Genomic DNA, 18701 nt, shown 5'->3' on the forward strand with positions numbered 1-18701 from the left:
AAGTATCTTGCAACTTTTTGCCTTTGAAGAGCTGGGAAAGCAGGTCTTGTTGGAGGGAGATAAATATAACCCTTCCGTATAGTTGAGGTGAACAAAGCTCTCCTTCATACTGAATATTTTTATTGTGCCTGAAAGTGAACTCTTCATTGATGGAAGGGGTTCTTCTATTTGATCCATCAAGATTACGAAGCCAGGTGTCCCCATCCCCAACTAAAACACAGCATCATGAAATCATGATTAAAGTTTATAGAAGGCAATTGATGAAGTAGCAAGAGATTACAAATACTGCATTTCCCCCTCTTGGTTACTGGGAATTAAGTTTCGATAACATTGAGGAATTCTGAAAAAAACACCCATAAGTTATTTAAATGATATTCTTCAACTTTTCCCCTGGATTCATGGCTAAGCAATTTTGACTAGTTCATAAATTAGGACAATGTTATTGTTTTTGTAATAAGATAATTTACTGAAAATATTTTTGCAGGATTGTGATTGTGTGGCTAGAATAATGAGCAAAGCTCACAGAGGAATCAGTGATTTGTAATCCCAACCCTGGTAGGCGCAGATGTGTGACTTTAATAGAGTAATTTACTTTTTCTGATAACATTTGTCCAATCTCCTTTGGGGGGCTCTTGTGAAAATAAAATGAGTAGAGTAAAAGCAATTTAAAACATAAAAGCACGAAAAATAACTAAATGTAGTTGCTGAACATCCTGAAGGCATCTGAGCAGAACAAAGGGAAGTAAACGTTGTGGGTGTTTTTGTTTGATTTTACAGGCAACGAGGGAAACTCTCAGTCGCCACTGCACTACCCTTGGTGATGCTCTTCGAAAAGAGAATGATTTTGCTCTTATAATTGATGGGAAAACCCTCAAGTACGCCTTAACTTTTGGAGTAAGACAGTATTTCCTGGACTTAGCTTTGTCGTGCAAAGCTGTTATTTGCTGCAGGTAAGTTCTCCTTCATATTGTCCGATTTCAGTAAACAGCACCCTCCATCCTAAATTCTTGATTTGTCAACTTCCTCGAAGTTATTCTATCCAGAATTTGTCAATGTCAGGTTATTATTTCACTCACTCAAGGCTCAAGGTTCACAACCTAGAATAGAATTTAGTAGCAGAGGTTTGTTTTGTTTTGTTTTAGGTGAGTCCTACTGATCATTAGTAATTATTGTTCATAATTCGAATCGACAGGTTTCTTGCCATCTCCTGTGTTCCAGTTCGGTTATTTTACCTGCATTTCCACCTAGGCTGTTTCTGCAACAGTTCTGTTTTCCACACATCAATCTTGGATCCTGCATGGAGGACTTAACTTTAGGGAATGGCATGGCGGGACGTGCTGAGTCATTTGCCTGAACACTATTTCTTGACTATACATTCCTCTTTCCTGTAATTTATAATATTGCCCATTTCCTAAATTAGAATCTGTTTTGAGTTATCAAGGCTTAATCCATAGAACTACATTCTTAAAACTATTTAGCTCTAGTCCTTCCTGAACTTCTCATCAAAGAATCTTCCCTGTATCTTTGTCAAAATTGTTCACACTATGTCTTCCTAAAATTTAAAGTGTGTTCATGACTCTGCCCACTCTCTTCACTGTGAAACCTAAGGATTCTCCTCTTTGCCATCCACTCACTGAGAGAGTTTTACGGGCTGGTCACACCAGGTCTGGGGCGGCAGCGTCTCCAGCTGCTTTCTCCACCTCCCCCCCAGGGAGATGAAATCTTAGCAGGACTTCTGAAGAATTTCCCAGAATTTATTCTTTTAACATTACTGTTAAAATTTTTCTATTTGCTTTTATTATTATCTTAAAAAATATATTTACTAGTAAAAGAATGTTATGCTTCTTAAACCCTTTTTGTCTGGGCTTATTCACTTAAATATCCTGTATATAATTTGTCTCCACATTTATAAGCCATGCCTTATAGATATTTCCTAAATTTCCATTGGAACATACTTTGTGAAATATAATTTAAACCAAACTTAATAAGTACCTTTTATAAAGCATCATTTCAACCTATAAAATTGTATCATACTCAGAGAATTAAAAGTTGCTTATTCCAGGAACCATATTATTTTAATCATTTATTTTTCTTCACTGTAGCATGCATTAATAAACATTACCATAGAGCTCTTGGAGAGCCTATTGTACACACATTTTTTTAAAGACTTTATTTATTTGACAGAGAGAGAGAACACAAGCAGGGGGAGCTGCAGAGGGAGAGGGAGAAGCAGCTCCCTGCTGAGCAGGGAGCCCAATGTAGGGCTCTGTCCCAGCACCCTGGGATCATGACCTGAGCCGAAGGCAGACACTTAACCAACTAAGCCAGCCAGGCACCCTGTACACACATATTTAATATCAGTAATAATCGGGCTCTCTGCTTAATCATGAACAAAGAATTAGAAATTATCTTGTCAATCCCATTTGTACTTTGATATCATCATGCTCTTTAAAATCTGTTTTTCCAGGGACTTTTCTTGATTCCTTGCTAATCTCTTGACCAAGTCTTAGGAATGTTCAACTCTGACACACTTGCATCAGGATAATTGTGTGCCAGATCTGGTTGTTTAATCACTTTCACTAATGGGATCACGAGGATCAACAAGAGATTGCTCAAAAGCACAGTAAGGGCTAGGAGGGTTGGCTCCTGTTGAGTCCAGAGTTATTTAGATACAGCAATCCATTCCCTGAGTCAGCACCTGTGCCGGAACTACTGTGTGCTGGGCAGAGATGCTGCGCATACAAGGCTGAACACAACTTCCTGCCTGCCCTGCTCTCCTTCATGTCTCCTTTTTCTTTTTCCTTTTAAGTAGAATCACAGTTGCTTTGAAAGATGTGGGAGGCCGATTTTCATACCGCAGTCCCTGCAGCTGAGCCTCATTCTTAGAGCATTGCTTAACACGGTACCTCCCACCATTCTTCAAAAAGTGGAACCACAAAATTAAACAATAGCAGAGGGAGAGAAGAAGTAGAAAGCAATGTCAAGGGAGAAAAATGTTGTACGCTTGTGAAATTCCCTCCCGAGATCCTTGCTCTGGATGCTCACAGTCACGTGGACCTCGGGGCTCCTCCAGGCCAGGCCCCTGGGAGGGAATCACGCTCTGCCATGCACGTGCAGCGCAGCTCGGAAACTGAGCTTATAAAGACGTGTGTGGCCCCTTCCTTCCTCCATCTTGTTTTATGCATGTTCAAGGACCTCAAGGTCCCTATGCAGACACTGGATTTTATTTAGAGTTTTTAGGGTTTGTTGTTGGTTTTTTTTTTTTAAGTAAAATATCTTTCCCCAGCTTTTTTCTTCGAATTACCTTCATACTCTCTCTTTTCCCATAAAGACTGTGGTTCAACTTCCAGTCTGGTGTTGAGAATGCATCCGAGCCCATAATTATGTCAGTGCCATTGCTAGAGTTCTGTCTGTGCACCTTCTTGGCCTGGCCCCTCTTGGCATTTAAACGACGGGCACGGACCATTTTCTTGTCATTTAGCTTACTGACCTTGAAGTATAATTTCCATGATAATGCTGCTGTCACTTGTGAGGAATAGGTGGGCAATTCTGTATATCTTTCTTTACCATTAAATGCCAAGTGTCACTCCAGGCTTCTCAGAGGATTACCATCTTCCCAGCCACAGGAAATTCTCTGTTTTACTCCAGTAGAACAGACACTCCAGATAAATACTGAATATTATTTCAAAATACAGTGCTGTGTCAAACTTCGTTTGTGTTCGTTCTGGCTTCCTGGGTTTTCCCCTCAGACGACTTTCCGATCTTTTGTCAGTCCTCCCGTGAAGATAATTCCGGGTCTGCTCTCTCTGCTGCAGGCTTCTCTTCGCCGCAGCTGGGGGGGAAGCCTTCCCATACGGATAATGAGGCTCTCGATGTTAGTTCCATCTTCAGGATGACATCAGCCACTTTCTTCCCTGACATGATCAGCATAGAGGGCAGAAGGCAGTTTCCAGTGTTTGCCTAATTGACACAGTTATAAAGATGGGCGTCATCCCTCCAGAGCCTACAGCTGAATTGAAAGAAACAGTTGTTCTCAGTCGGTAGTCATTACATCTCTTCCCACCACTTTCTGAAGGGACTATTCAGAGACAGAAATAATCCCCTCGTTCCAAAATTATTCAGGGCTTTGGAGTCCTGGTTTTGGTTTACAAAGGGAAGGTTTCATGTTACACCTCCAGTAATTTTTTTTAAGGATGTAAAACCCAACAAGGAAAATGAAATCTGTCTTTATCAGCTCAGCAAGTACCGTATTTTTATAGATGCCATGCAACTTTCGTTTTTACCTCTGTGCCCGTTTTCCCATACAACATGAGTACTTCCATAGGTAAGACGCATCTAATGTCGGAGGAGTTTTGGATAAGTTTTCCCGGTTCTACACATGCTGTCCTTGTGGCGCTTCTTCCCTTCTTTCCCCTTGCTCAAGTATACCAGTTCTTATCGGTGTGATCAGATACTTTTGAAGAGCATGAAAGCTGTGGGTCATTCCCCCCTCCAAAAAAATACACATACACACAAATAGGTAAAATCGAATGTGCCATTTTAGGGGCTTCACAGACCCCCTGAAAGTCTTGGGCAGGTAGAACAGGGAAAAACTTGCTCTAAGACTTGTGAGTATTTATGGATACCCCTAAAATCAAGAACTGTTCTGCAAAGTGGCATTTTATCTGAGGATTCATGAAATTCTTGTTCAAATTTTTACCTCTCTGGCACTTGGCTACCTAATGGAATTTCTCTGGCTTTGGTTTTTGTGGCCTATAAAATGAAGAGCTTGGCATTTAACAGTGATTCAAATCCTCCACGGAGCCTGGATGTCTAAGCAGCTAAGAGTAGAGCTTCTCTGGCGGGGAAAGGTGGGAGATCCAAGCACACATGCACCCTTCCTTGGTAATTTCCTTCCAGCTTGAAAGCTTCTGGGCCAGAGGACCCCCTCGTAGGCCTTTCACTTTCTGGACAAACCCTACTTCTGTGGGCCACTCTCTGCTGGGAAGGGTCTGTCTACTGCTTGGATCAGCTTAATTTGGGGAAGCATCTGTTCTACCTCTTTTAATATTCCCTCCAGAAGAGGGTGGGAGTGTTGCAGTGAAGTATTGCTGTGTGTTAAATGGCATGTGGTTTCTGAGATCCTCATCAGTTCACATAACCCAGCCTTTCAAAGAATTTTACATTTTTTCTGTAGTTGTCAGTTTCGTTTAAACATATTTTGAAACTTATGTTCTGTGACAGTTGGTTGAAAATTGGCCTAGAGCCTCCAGCTTTTAGACTGTCTAGTAATCACCGTTCTCCTCCATAATTTATGTACTCATGTCTTCTGAAAAGCAGAAGTTAAATTGAAGTAAGCATTTTTCCCTACTTGCAACATCTCTAATCAAAGTTTAACCCCCCTTTTAGGCCATTTTCCCCATAGTGCATAAAAAAACACTTGACTTCAGTGAGTGTCGTCACTCGGGAGTGGCATTCCAGGCAAAACCTTTCACCTCAGTCTGATCAACAGGTCCTCCTTGAAGAGGTCTAAAGGGACACTTCGAATACTTTCTGTCATAGCATGAGTGCATTAAGTAAAGGGTTAAGACAGATCTACTTCTCAAATCTTTTGGGATGGTCTTAAACTTTAAGGATTTCTCTAAATAAATGTTCTACTTAAAGGGTAGTTATAAAGCACAATGAGGCTAATAAATGCTCAACAGACATTCCTTTAAAGAAAAAAGTTTGTGAACACCATCGGATGCCAAGCAGATGTTTGGCTTTGAGAAAACTTACAAACTGTTAATGAATGTCAACCCCATATTTGCTTCCAAGAAAACATGAATCAATGTTGGAAATATTGAGAGAATATTTCTTTCATACGTGTATGGCTAAAAGAGGACATCCTGAATCAATTTTATAACTTCATAAAATGGCCATATTTTGCTTTCACATAATCTAATAAGCTGTTCAGCCCTGTCTGTCTCATTTGCTGCCCTGTCTCTACTGAATAATGTTAAAGGAGCAATGAGGCCATGTTACAGCCTGTTAGCCACTTAGGATGTTCACGTCCCCACCAGGGAAGTCCGTATTTGACAGCAAAATTTAGATTGATAAATCTAAACACTTGAGAATTCCACTGTAATTCAACATTATATAGTTTTAGATGTGCTCAGTTTAGATAAACTGCCATCACCCAACACACACATGTGCATGCGCGCACACACACACACACCCCCCAGTTAGAACTGCAGATCATGTAATTCTAATAAAACAGAGTTAACCTGTATTGGAAAGTACATAAAGTATAAGCATGCAACTTAGTGAATATTTATAAAGCAAATGCATTCCTGTATCAAGGACCCGAGCCTGACCAGCACCTCAGAAGCCCCCTCGTGCTCCCTTTAGCGTTATTATCCTCCCAAGAGTAACTGCTATCTTGATTTCCATGATCATGCCTCTTAAATGATATCTTAATCATTTCAGTCTTTTTCTGTTTTCTATCTTGCTAACTTGGAATAAGTGTACATATCTTTCATAACTACATTCAAATTCTTGATGATGCTTTTCTGTTCAGCAATTTTAAGTACAGACTCTGCAGCTTCCCACCAAGTCCTCCCTAAAGCTTTACATAAATCAATAAGTCAGCATTCTAATGTATTCTTCAGTCCAAAACAAATCCACCTAATAGATTATGTACAGTTCTCCTTCAGTTTTGTGGTGATAGAATAAAGGACTGCATTTTCCGGTTTGTTAAGGACATGGTATATGTAACCTACAACATTTCTTTGATCTAGCTGTCTACTGACCTGATTTTGTGTGGGAAAGGAAAGCAGAGTTACTTTGGTATAACTGGGTCTCCTTGAACCCATAAGGTTTCTAGAAATTACCTTCTTTCTAATAAACCCATTTGAGCCATCCCCATTTAGGGCAAGTTAAAGGCCTGGCTTTTGGGGCCAGGCTAGAGTTCCAAGAGTCAAGACCAGGTAGGATGTAAGAATAACTGTTTAGCAGCTGTAGGGCATGGAATCAAGAGAAGGGAGAGACTGCATCCCAGGGGAAAATGGTCTTGGAAAACAAAAGGCATTACCAAGGGAACAGAAACAGAGACAAGAAAAGTATATAAAACAAGCTTTAAGGTAAGACATGAAAGAGGAGGTGGTTCCGGATAGCATTTTCCAAGAGGAAAGGAGTATTTCGTAGAGCAGAGATGGGCAAACTTTCTCTGTAAAGGGCAAGATAGTAAATATTTTAGGCTTTCTGGGCTATCCAGTCTCTGTCATAGCTACTCATCTCTGCCATTGTAGCATGAAAGCAGCTCTAGACAAAAGGTAAATTATGTTCTGTGCTTTTTGAATCACTGAGAACTTCCAATTGATAAAGATATTCTCAGACATTTCTTTTGTCAACTTCCTAACTTTCTGTTTTCCATATAGGTCTTTAATCCATTATTTTTATGTATCTTATGAAGAAGGGATGTGATGTTATTCATGTCTACATAGCAGATTCTCCCAATACCATTTACTAAACAATCTACCCTTTTCTCTCTGTTTGTGATGCTGTATACTTTAGCACTCAGGCTCTGGGGCCGGACTTTCCAGAATCTAAGTCCAAGCCCTGTGTCTTCTTGTTAGCTGAGCAATATGTTATCCAACTTCTCCAGCTTTAGTTTCTTCATTCTTGAAACAATTAAAAATAATTGCTCTTATAGAATTGTGAGGAATAAATGGGTTAATACATGTATTTGCTGCATTGGTAGCCATTATTTAAAATTATGTTACTCTTAGAAATCTATCAAATTTTCTTTTATATGGCCTAATTGAATATTTCTGGTGAGAAATCATACATAAAGATTCTCTCTGGCCATCATGGCTTTTCCTATGGCCTGAATTCTATTTTGTCTTACATTAATAGTGCTAACCTGGCTTTCCTTTGTTTTGTATGTGCCTTGTCTTTTTCTTTTTCCTAAACTCTTACATTCAATCCTTCTCTATATTCTAGTGGTTAAGAATACTGTCTCTAAATCCACACTGCTTAGGGTTGAATCCTGGCCTCACCACTTACTTGCTCTTTTACCTTAAGTTATATAATCTTTCTGTGCCTCAGTGTCTTCATTTGCAAAATGACAATAATAGTAACCTATCTCTTCTAGGGTTCTTCTGAGGATTGAATAAATTAAAACAAGTAGAGAACTTAAAACATAGTGAGCAAATAAATGTTCTATTAGCTATTATTATAAAGTATGTCTCTTAGACACCATATATCGGTGGATCTTTTTGTTGTAATCTAACCTGAGAATCTCTTCCAGTCAGCGAATTTAACCCATTTATATTTATTATAATTATTACTATCTTAGCCTCATTTCTTTGATCTTAATTTGAGTTTTTCATTTATTATGATTTTTGTTTCTTTTCCCCCTACTGTCCACTGTCTAAATCAGATTATATTGTGCTGGTTTGCAGGCTTTACAATCTATATTCTATGTCTGGTTATTTCTAAGGTTTTGATAACCATATTTTTGCTTAATGTCTATATATATTAGTATGTCTTTCTTTTCCTGCTCCCCTCCATAAGGAGAAAAAAACTGAAGATTTTAAAGTAATTTTGTGTATGCATCCAGTGTCAGTCAGATCTGATTTCTTTTTAAAGTAATCTGCTTTATCTTTCAGAAACCTTTAGAAATTTTTCTTATTCTTAATTTAACCATAAAGTGCCTATGGGTAAGTACCTTTTTCTCATATTTCTTTTTGGCACTGTGTGATCCCTTTTAATAGAAGAACATGTCTTTCTTTAATTCTAGAAAGTTATTCTGTTTCATTCTGTCCCTCTTTATTTTCTTATTGAACTCCTATTAAGTATCGTCACCTATATTGCTCCATTTCTTTTCGTTTTTCTCACAATCTTTCATTCTCATTTAATTTCCTAATATCTTTTGGGATAGCTTTTTATTTGAATTTCCAGGCTCTATTATATTTACTATTCAGTTTACTATTGGCTTTTTTATTTTAGGAGTTACATTTCTATATTACTTATTTTCAGTTGGTTCTTCATTATAACTGCTTGTTCTGGTTTCATGTTTCAGTATCTTCCCAAATCTTTCCAAGGTTGTGTGTGGTTTTTTTTTTTAGCATTCCTTTTAAAAATTCTTGTTATATCTGTTTTTACTAGTTCTACTTTCTTGTAAGTCATTGTAATTTCTTTCATACTTATGATCTCCTATTTTCCTTGTAAGGTATTTTTCCTCATTTTCCCTACTGGCAGTAAAGTCCTTTGGAAGAAAGGTGACAGCTACGTCCTAAGTTGAGGTAGAATTGGAGACAGGGCTCAGTCTGAGCTTCACGAATCCCTGTTTTCCCCTTGTTCCTTTGCCCAAGTATTGCTCTTGTTAGAGGCAGCCATGTTTTGGTGGAATTACCTGCATAAGGTAACATTGAAGGCTTTGTTAACACACCCATGTCATTGGCACCTGTCCCCGCCTGGCTCCATGCCCTGAGGTTGACTAGAAAGCTCTAACTTTCCTGATCCAAGGTATGAGGTAGGAATTTTCCTGGGGTCCTAGTTTTAGGGCACTGGGGATACTCCTGAAATTGGGGAGTCTTTCAAGCATGTTATTTGGGGGAGTCTGAGTTTCTACAAGCTCCAAGCCTACACCAAAATCTTCAGTTACAGTGAGAGAGGAGCTCCTTTGCTCCATCTAGCCCACTCTCACCTCCCTGACACTGGTCAGCCTGGGCTCACATAGGGCACCACAGGGAGTGGACAGTACAGCTGAAAATCTTTTCCTGCCTGTGTGTATCTATGGCCCCTGGAACACCACTCTTTCCTTCCGACAGGTATCCACTACTTCATGTTTCCCCAAAGGTTTCTCATAGATTTTTACTAAGTGTGACCCTCAAATTTACCACACTTCTTTAGCTCCTGGCATCTTCAGGATTTTATTTCCATTTCTGTCAGTAGCCAGCACTACCACTCGTTTCATCTTCCACTAGATATTTCTAAGAGGAGAAAAAAGTCTTTGGTGAAACCCATCCACATAGGAGAGAATTCCCAAGAAGTAGAGAGGGAAGGAAGAAAGGAAAAGCAAGTTGGTTTCCTTACAGCCTAAGGAAGTTCCATCCCTTCCTTACCCAGAGTCACAAGAAAAGGGAAGAAAGCCAGTGCCCATGTGGGCTCCAGCCAGATATCAAGAATGGGAAGAGATGGAGACCGCAGCTCTTAACCACTCTGAGGGCAAGGTCACAAAAGAGCAGAGCTTGAAAGGGGAAGCACTCTAGGCCTTCTTGAGTAGACATGCTTCCCAGGTGGGAGCACACCATTCCTGTAGGCAGGGCTCCCTCGACTGAGAAAAGTAGCTGGACCTACTGTCTCTCTCTGCCACTATGTCTTCTTGGAGCAAGAGTCCATAGACCACTGTCCTATATATAGGCTCATATTAACTCCTGGTTCAGTAGTTCAGTAAAAGTTCTTAAGAACTTTTAGAGGCAGAAGGAAGGTCCTAAGATCTTGTACTTTCTTCTCCTTTCTGCTCTTTATATTCTTCCATAGAAATTTCATCACATACTAAAGGATCACTTTAACACTTGATGAGTAATTGATGCCTGAATGCACATACCCAGCTCTGCATTTTTTTTCTAAGCTTAGTTCTGACTCTTCAGCCCATATACTTAATGATGCAGCTAGGATAGCCCACCACACCCTGAACTTCCCAGGCTCTAGAACTTCCTTGAGAATTTTCCTCTGTAAATCTTCCTGCCTTTTCTATTAATGATTAGGCCATTATTTTCTCCATCACTCACATCTGAAACCTCAGGGTCATCTCTGATCCCACTTTCATTCAAAACCCCCTACCCACCTCATGTGTCCTTTCTTTTCTTTTCAATTCAGATACATATATAGAGATAGGTATAGGTATCTACCTTTATAAAAAAGATACATTTTGGTGGGCAATCCAAATTCTTTTATTGCACTGCTTCTACCATGCTCTTTTTTGGCTCAAAAGCTTTTTAATTAACATCTCCTGTTGCTTAGGGCTAGCTGTGATATTCAAACTTTCTTAACCTGACATGCAGAGGCCCCCTGTCATCTGGCTCTGACCCATTCTGAGTATACCCACTTTCCCTTGAAGAAGTGGTACGTTTCTTCTCTACCTACTAATTTTCCATCTGTTTTTCCTATCCCTTTGAGAAAGTCTAGAGAATCTAATACCCCTTATGTACTTCTGCAATCTAGATACAAAGCAGATTAAACAGACCTTTGCCTCCTAGCAGCAGACAGTGAAAAATGAGTAAGAGTTGTAGTGTTGGTATAATGACATAATGAGATGAATTTCTTGTTTTTGCAAAATCACCGTTTATTCAGTTCCACTACCATTTTTACATCTGCTCTGGGCTGAATATGTGGTAGGTTCCAGATAACTAAATGATATTTAAAAAAAGAAAAAAAGAAAGGAAAGAAAGGAAAGAAAGGAAAGAAAGAAAGAAAGAAAGAAAGGAAGAAAGAAAAAGAAAATGAACAGTATCACTGTGGACAAACTATTCTCTGGTGTGAATATGATAATAAAGATTTCTGCTATCAGGAATTTTCTTTTTGGGGTTTTGATAAGGTAAAGTTGCCAGCTAGAAGTGTGGGATGCCTGTGAACACATACACACACACATGCATATTCAGATATACACTATCAATACAATCAGTCCCTATTTAAAATATTATCAGAATCATTGAAACTGGAGACGGTAGTAGTTTACCTATAACAACCTGAATCCAAAAAAATAAATAAGAAGGAGGAGGAGGAGGAGGAGAAAAAAGAATTGCATCTAAAATGCATTGCAGGGGGCACCTGGGTGGCTCAGTTGGTTAAGCATCCGACTCTTAATCTCAGCTCAGGTCTTGATCTCAGAGTCCGTGAGTTCAAGGCCCACCTTAAGCTCCATGCTAGGAAGGAAGGAAATACATTGCAAAAAGACATCTTTCTAAAAGTTACTTTCCCTTTTTATCCTGTGGAAAGGCTATCTATATTTTATTTCTGTAGACTCAATCCCTGTATTATAAGGCCCCCTTGATGCCTCTGACTGCACAGTATATCAACAGTTGTTGCTCTTGGAGCCTAGGAAAGAACTCACTCACCAGTCATTTGAATAATACAGTTCTCTTACCTAGAAGAAGTTGAATGTTTCATTATGTACCATATGCTAAGTATAGTTTTGGGGATGCTATGTAAGCGACTGTTTTCATTCCAGTAATAAATTGATGATGAGTTTCTAGAAGTGTTACCACATTTATGTAATGTTGGTACACGCAACCGATTTTTTTTGCCAAATTTTAATGCCTCCTCAATTCAAAACTTTACAAAGGAGCCTAACAAATTTTAGTTCAAAGAAGAATCAGAATCTCAAAATTTTTTCACTTGGGTTTTTTTCTCCCTTTTTAATTTTTTTTATTAGCAGAATATGACTCAGTGGGAGAATAAATAGACTGATTTGCAAGGAGAAATCTTAGGAAGTGTGTTGCAAAGGAAAAATACAGCAGAGCCCCCCACTAACGACCCTGACTCTAAATAGTCACTAGGAGCAGCCCTCAAGCTTAGTAAATACAGGGGCCCTATACACACAGGCTCACTCTAAAAAACACTTCAGGATAGTTAAGAAATATATTCCTCCATGTTCTTTACATCTTTTTTTCTAGATTCACCTTCTAATGACAACTTTATAGTAACTTTAAAGTTCACAGTATATTTTTGAGAGGTTACATTATCAACCTACTTTCTAGTGTATATAATGAGATATTTTTTAGGTTACTAACCTAAAAACACAATACAAGAAGATCAATGATTGTACTCCTTTCTGGCTACCTATACAAAGTCCCCTAAAATATTCTTTCTTATGTGTCTGCACGTTATCATTTTTATCCACATTCCATTTAAAAAGGCGATTCGTTTAGCCGATCCCACGGAAAGAATGCAAAATGAGGCTTATTTAGGTTGTGCTACCCTATACACTTTCAGCTTCAGCGGTAAAAACTTCCAGTACTCTGATGTAACGTTCATAGGGCAATGAGAGTTACTACATAGCAAATAAGAAAAATAATGAATAGCATGTGCAGAAACTATAGCCAAAATAGTATCGGAGAAGCATTTCTGCCCTCCATGTGCGGCGAGGTTGTATCACAGGGACCACCCTCTGTCTTTGGAGCCACAGGAAGAAAACTGGACCTTTACAGTACATGCTGGATGTGTAGTCTTTTCCCACAGAGCCTCTGACTTCGCTTAAAATGAAAGAGCAACAGTAGAGGAGAAAAGAACTCTGTATAATTTAAGCCCTGATGCAGACCCATGCGTGGTTTAAAAAAAAAAAAATCTAGAGTAGAAAGCACTGTTTTTATGATGTTTCTGAATTACCCATTGGGTCCCTATTGACATTTGTAAAGTTTAGACTTTAGGTTTTCTCAACCATGGATATGTGATTTTTTTTTTTTGATAGACATTTGGAAGAATTAGCATGTAGTCAGGTTGTTCGAGACTATTCTGGATATTGTACAAATATCAAAGCATGTGTACAAAAGTCAAAGTGAATAAACTCTAATGTGTGAATTCAGATAGTGACCTTTTATTAGATGGAAGGACAACGGTAAAAGGAATACATTTTAGATCATTTTGAATGTGAAGAAATTTGGTATATGCTATTCATGTTGCCTGACGTGAGTTCTCCCCACCTTGTCAAGGCCAAGTCAAATTCTAACTCGTCAAGGAATTCTAACTCGTCAAGGAATCCTCTTATGGCCCGTTCTGATTTCCACATCCTCTGAAATTATTAAGTACTGGCAATTACATCAAGGAGCTTTATGCTACGCTCATTTTTAAGGTCTTATAAGTTTGTTTTTGCTATCTTGTAACCCCCTTATAGCAAGGAAAATTTTTTTAAACGGATGCTGTAAAAACAGATCTTTTTAACTGATTTCAGCTTGACTAACCTGAGTCCCCTTGAACCACATTCCCGCCCTAAGACACGCTGTTGGTGCCCACAGCACATCACGCCCAAAGCTGGAAGGACACTTTTCATGAGTTGACTTGGTGCTTACTAGGCATCAGTCAAAATTGTTGCTAGGAAAACCAGGTAGAATGCTCTCGGGAGACTTTCTGTGTTGTTAAAAAAAAACTTGCTGTTTATTCTAAAGTGGGTAAGAGAACAATAAACTGGAGTGGAGGCAGCAGTATATTCTGATCTCCACTTTGAATGGAACCAGCCATGGATTGCACCTCATGAGTGAGGTTTCTGCCACAAATATATATATACACAAAATCTCAAACAGCAGACCCCTGTGCAAAGTAGGTTCTTTGCTCTACATCACAAGTTTGTATGTTGATGCATTAAATGTTTTGTGTATGTGTATTTTATTTTTTATGAATCCCCACTTAAATCAGACATCTTTTTTAAGCACCCAACTTCTATGTCAAACACATCAGTTATGAAAGCTTCTGCTGTTTCTTGAATCTTCTTCCAAGCCCATTGTCTGCTGTTAGCTTATAGATACTCCTGCTAATAACAGTTGCAGTGTAACTTTGCGGAGGCCTCCCACTGTATCATCTTCAAAATGCATGTGCGAGCACGCACACACACACACACACAGAGGCGTTGTTCTTGCCAAGGGGATTAATACTCCATTTTTAACACCTGAGTTACCCACATTCACAAAGTTGGTGAAAGTCCTCAGCCAGTTTTAATTTGGGGGCATTGAAAATTGTGGTGTCAGGCAGAGAAAATAGTGGTTGGTTGTAATAGCCATGAAGAAAGAAAACAGAGTTGAGTCCAACTCTTTTCTGATGTTGCTTTAAATCACTACCATTAGCTCACCATGCAGGGATTTGTCCTTTATTACACATTCAGCCAAGGGGGGGGGGGGGGAACCACTGTTTTCTAGCTCCATCGATCCCATGGTGTGACTTCACCATTATTTACATTGTGAGCCTGTTAAGTTATGAAGGGAATTTGATAAATGTTTTCAAATGCTTCTCTCTTTTCATGTCCATTTCCCATTTGCTGTTTAGATCATTTCTTGGTGAGCATTCTTTTTTGACATCTACTAAATGTTAGTGGTAGTCCATGTTTAAAACATTGGCCTAGAGCCAGCGGGCTTACCAATTTATATTAGCCTGTTAAGAAAAATTAAATAAAATGTGAAAATGAAAGGAAAATTGCTTCAAAGGAAAATGGGGGCCAACTGTGAAAAAGCCCATAATGGCTGCTACTCACACCCGTTCGCTCGCTGTGTTCACAGTTGGGTCATTTTGTGCTATTGCCAGACTTGGAATATCTGCGCAAGGTAGCCACTGCTAGGAATTATTCCACAGGAAATAGGAAAATTGCAAGATATCGTCTTGCAGAGTAATGGTCTCCATTCTTAGGTAGAATGATAAATGACTTAGCAGACGTTCCAGCAGGTATGTATTAGACACCTGTTCTGATTCACCTTGATAAAGAATTTAATGAGTTATTTTTCTTGACCGTGTGTGTTAGTTGTTTCTTCATATTTAATTACTGTCTTCATAGTTCACTGACTCAGTTCACTGTTTAGTTTTCCTCTTTTAATTGCCAATAATTATGGGTGCTATAGTAATTACACTGCTGCATGCGGTCTTTGAACCCTTCCCTCACTGGCATGGGGTTTATTACTTAAGTGGCTTTTAAAAGTTTGTGATACTCTGATCTAAAGTAAAGCCAAATATGATTTTAGTAGGTACAGATGCTGGTGTTCTCTGTTCCTGATCCACATCTGTATAAAAGGCTGCTTGATTCCACTTGGCCGTTAGCACCTTTGGAAGAAAATTGAGGCAGGTGGACCATGTAATCAGGCACTTGGCATTTATTTGGGTCAATTCATCACGGTGTTTGAGAGCAGGTCGAGAGGTTAGCCATTTCCCTACTGCTAATTTGAGGTCTAAGTTGTTTTAAATGTATATCTAGTACATTACCTAAGATGCTTACAGAGGCTCAAAACTTTTATCTTCCAGGTACAGTATAGGATTTAGTTAGTGTAGTATTTTGACTCCATTCAGCGGCCTTTCGGACCTTTTTCATTCAGAGGTTTCATTCTAAATTCCAGTGTTATTTCTTTAACAAATTAATGCAGCCTGGGGCGCCTGGGTGGCACAGCGGTTGGGCGTCTGCCTTCGGCTCAGGGCATGATCCCGGCGATCTGGGATCGAGCCCCACATCAGGCTCTTCTGCTACGAGCCTGCTTCTTCCTCTCCCACTCCCCCTGCTTGTGTTCCCTCCCTTGCTGGCTGTCTCTATCTCTGTCGAATAAATAAATAAAATCTTTAAAAAAAAAAAAAAAAAAACAAAACAAATTAATGCAGCCATTCCAGTAAAATAGCGTTTAACAGGGCATTGTGGCTTCTACCTATTACCTAGAGGTTTGCTTCTTAGACTTGACTTTTTCCTTAAAGTGGCAACCAGGGTCTACGGCCATCCCACCCTGAACACACCCGATCTCGTCTAAAGTGGCAACCAGGTTAATAGAGAACTGAACATTTGCAAACCTAAGACTTTTCCATAATGGTATTTCATAGAACTCTTCTGGATCTTCTCCTTCTTTTACCCTTCAAGACAATAACATTTCAAAACTCCTTTTTTCAGAAAGTGGAGCTAATTGATCATTTGTTCTAATTTCAGGGTTTCTCCTCTTCAAAAATCTGAAGTTGTTGAGATGGTTAAGAAACAAGTCAAAGTCATAACGCTTGCAATTGGCGATGGAGCCAACGACGTCAGCATGATACAGACGGCGCACGTCGGCGTTGGTATAAGTGGCAATGAAGGTCTTCAGGCTGCCAATTCTTCTGATTACTCCATAGCTCAGGTAAAGCAGCATTTCTGCAGAACACAGCACGAGTCTCAGCTGGCGGTATGAAGGGAAAAATACTCATTCTTTTCCATACTAATTCTTTTCTACTTCTATTTTAGTTCAAGTACTTGAAGAATTTATTGATGGTGCATGGTGCCTGGAACTATAACAGAGTCTCCAAGTGCATTTTGTACTGCTTCTACAAGAATATAGTCCTCTATATTATTGAGGTAATAGCAGGTTAAGTTTAAAATCCTTGTCAGGTGCACGTATACTTAAAGAAAAATTCTCATTGTTTTAGTGAATCCTTCATTTGCCCACTTTTTATAACTTCCAAACATGGTGAAGTCTGTCGGCCACAGAGAATAATGATTGTTTAAATTTGTGGCTAAAAATGTTATATCGTTTTGGTAAGATCTGCTGAATTAGAACTAATGAAGTGATGTTTTCAGTTTTTGAGAGACTACAAACTGGGGTGCCTGGGTGGCTCAGCCGGTTAAGTGTCTACCTTTGGCTCATGTCATGATCCCAGGGTCCTGGGATAGAGCCCCACGTCCAGCTCCCTGCTCAGCGGGGAGCCTGCTTCTCCCTCTGCCCTTCCCCCAGCTTGTGCTCTTAAAATCTTTTAAGATTTTATTTATCTGAGAGAGAGAGAGCACGAGAGAATGAGCAGGGGGAAGAGGGAGAAGCAGGCTCCCCGCAGAGCAGGGATGTCTCCCCCCAAGGTGGGACTCAATCCTAGAACCCCAGGATCATGACCTGAGCCAAAGGCAGATGCCTAATACACTATTTAGGGATGCACACACATGGAAAACTATTTGAAAAGAAAGTAACGGAATGACAGACATAAAATTGAAGACAACAATTCTAAAGGGTAGAATCAGGAAGGATACATAAATAGTTTTGCTAGTATTGGTCCTCTTGTAGTTCTTATTGTATTTCAAACTTACTTATATACAAGTATCCCTTGCTATCCAGACTTATTTTGGCTTCTGAGTTGGTTGGTAGGTAGCAAGAGTTCAGATAATGAGAATTTGTCTAAAAATTATCAGAACATTCAGTTCCTGCGTCTGGATAGCAACGAACTTCTGTATTCCTTTTCTGGTACCATATATAACATATTATTAAAAGTAAAACTTAACCCAGGTCAGGAATGTCACCTCTAAAAGGAGGCATTCTGTTTTATAAACGTTTTGCACCACCTGCTGGGTGCCAGGCACCAGGCTTAGTTCAGCAACGACAAAGTAAATCAAGCCTCGTTTCTGTTCTCCAGGAGCTTGCCAATAGAATACAACGTAAGCCATATGTGTAATTTAAAATTTTCTGGGAACCACATTAACAACAAGTAAAAATTAAAGCCCAGGTTAATTTTAAAATGACATTTTCTTTATCTTAGTATATTCAAAATTATCATTTTGACATGTAATCACTATTAAAAAATTATTAATGCAATATTTCACATTCTTCATACTAAGTGTTAAAATCTGGTGTATATGTTATACTAACAGCACATCTCCATTTGGACTAGTCACATTTCAAGTGTTCAAGAGCCATATGTGGCCCATATTTACCATACTGGAGAGCACAGCACTTGTGGATAAATTGAACTAAATGATTAACCAGGACATGATAGAGAAGTTATTTACCTTTTTTTTTTTTTTAATATATAGCCATTTTATCATCAGAAGCTGTATTCGTAATACTTAAACTCTAGTAGGTGTCATCAGTTTCTTGCTCCCCTTGCTGCTCCACACAGCACGGTGATAAGGGCCCCATAGCTTGTTAAGAAAACCCTCCGTCTTCCACTCCCGTCTGAGGACTTGCCCACACCCTCATAAATCTGTCCAGGGCTCCTTCACACATGTCCGTGTAAGCCAGTTTGCCCTCTAATCTGCTGTTTCTATA

The 18701-nt window shown here is 39.2% G+C and overlaps 1 protein-coding gene across 1 annotated transcript in view; it reads left to right on the forward strand.

Annotated features, from left to right (window-relative positions):
- The window catches only part of ATP8A1 (ATPase phospholipid transporting 8A1), a 223768-nt gene that overhangs the window by 153965 nt on the left and 51102 nt on the right, over nucleotides 1-18701 (forward strand). Inside the window, exons 24-26 of the mRNA XM_040624838.1 lie at nucleotides 778-950; nucleotides 16628-16811; nucleotides 16916-17026. Of these exons, the coding sequence (XP_040480772.1) occupies nucleotides 778-950; nucleotides 16628-16811; nucleotides 16916-17026 (468 nt within the window). The remainder of the gene's footprint in view (nucleotides 1-777; nucleotides 951-16627; nucleotides 16812-16915; nucleotides 17027-18701) is intronic.

The sequence above is a fragment of the Ursus maritimus genome, unplaced genomic scaffold (assembly GCF_017311325.1).
Source record: "Ursus maritimus isolate PB19 unplaced genomic scaffold, ASM1731132v1 scaffold_8, whole genome shotgun sequence".
NCBI classification, from domain to species: Eukaryota; Metazoa; Chordata; class Mammalia; order Carnivora; family Ursidae; genus Ursus; species Ursus maritimus.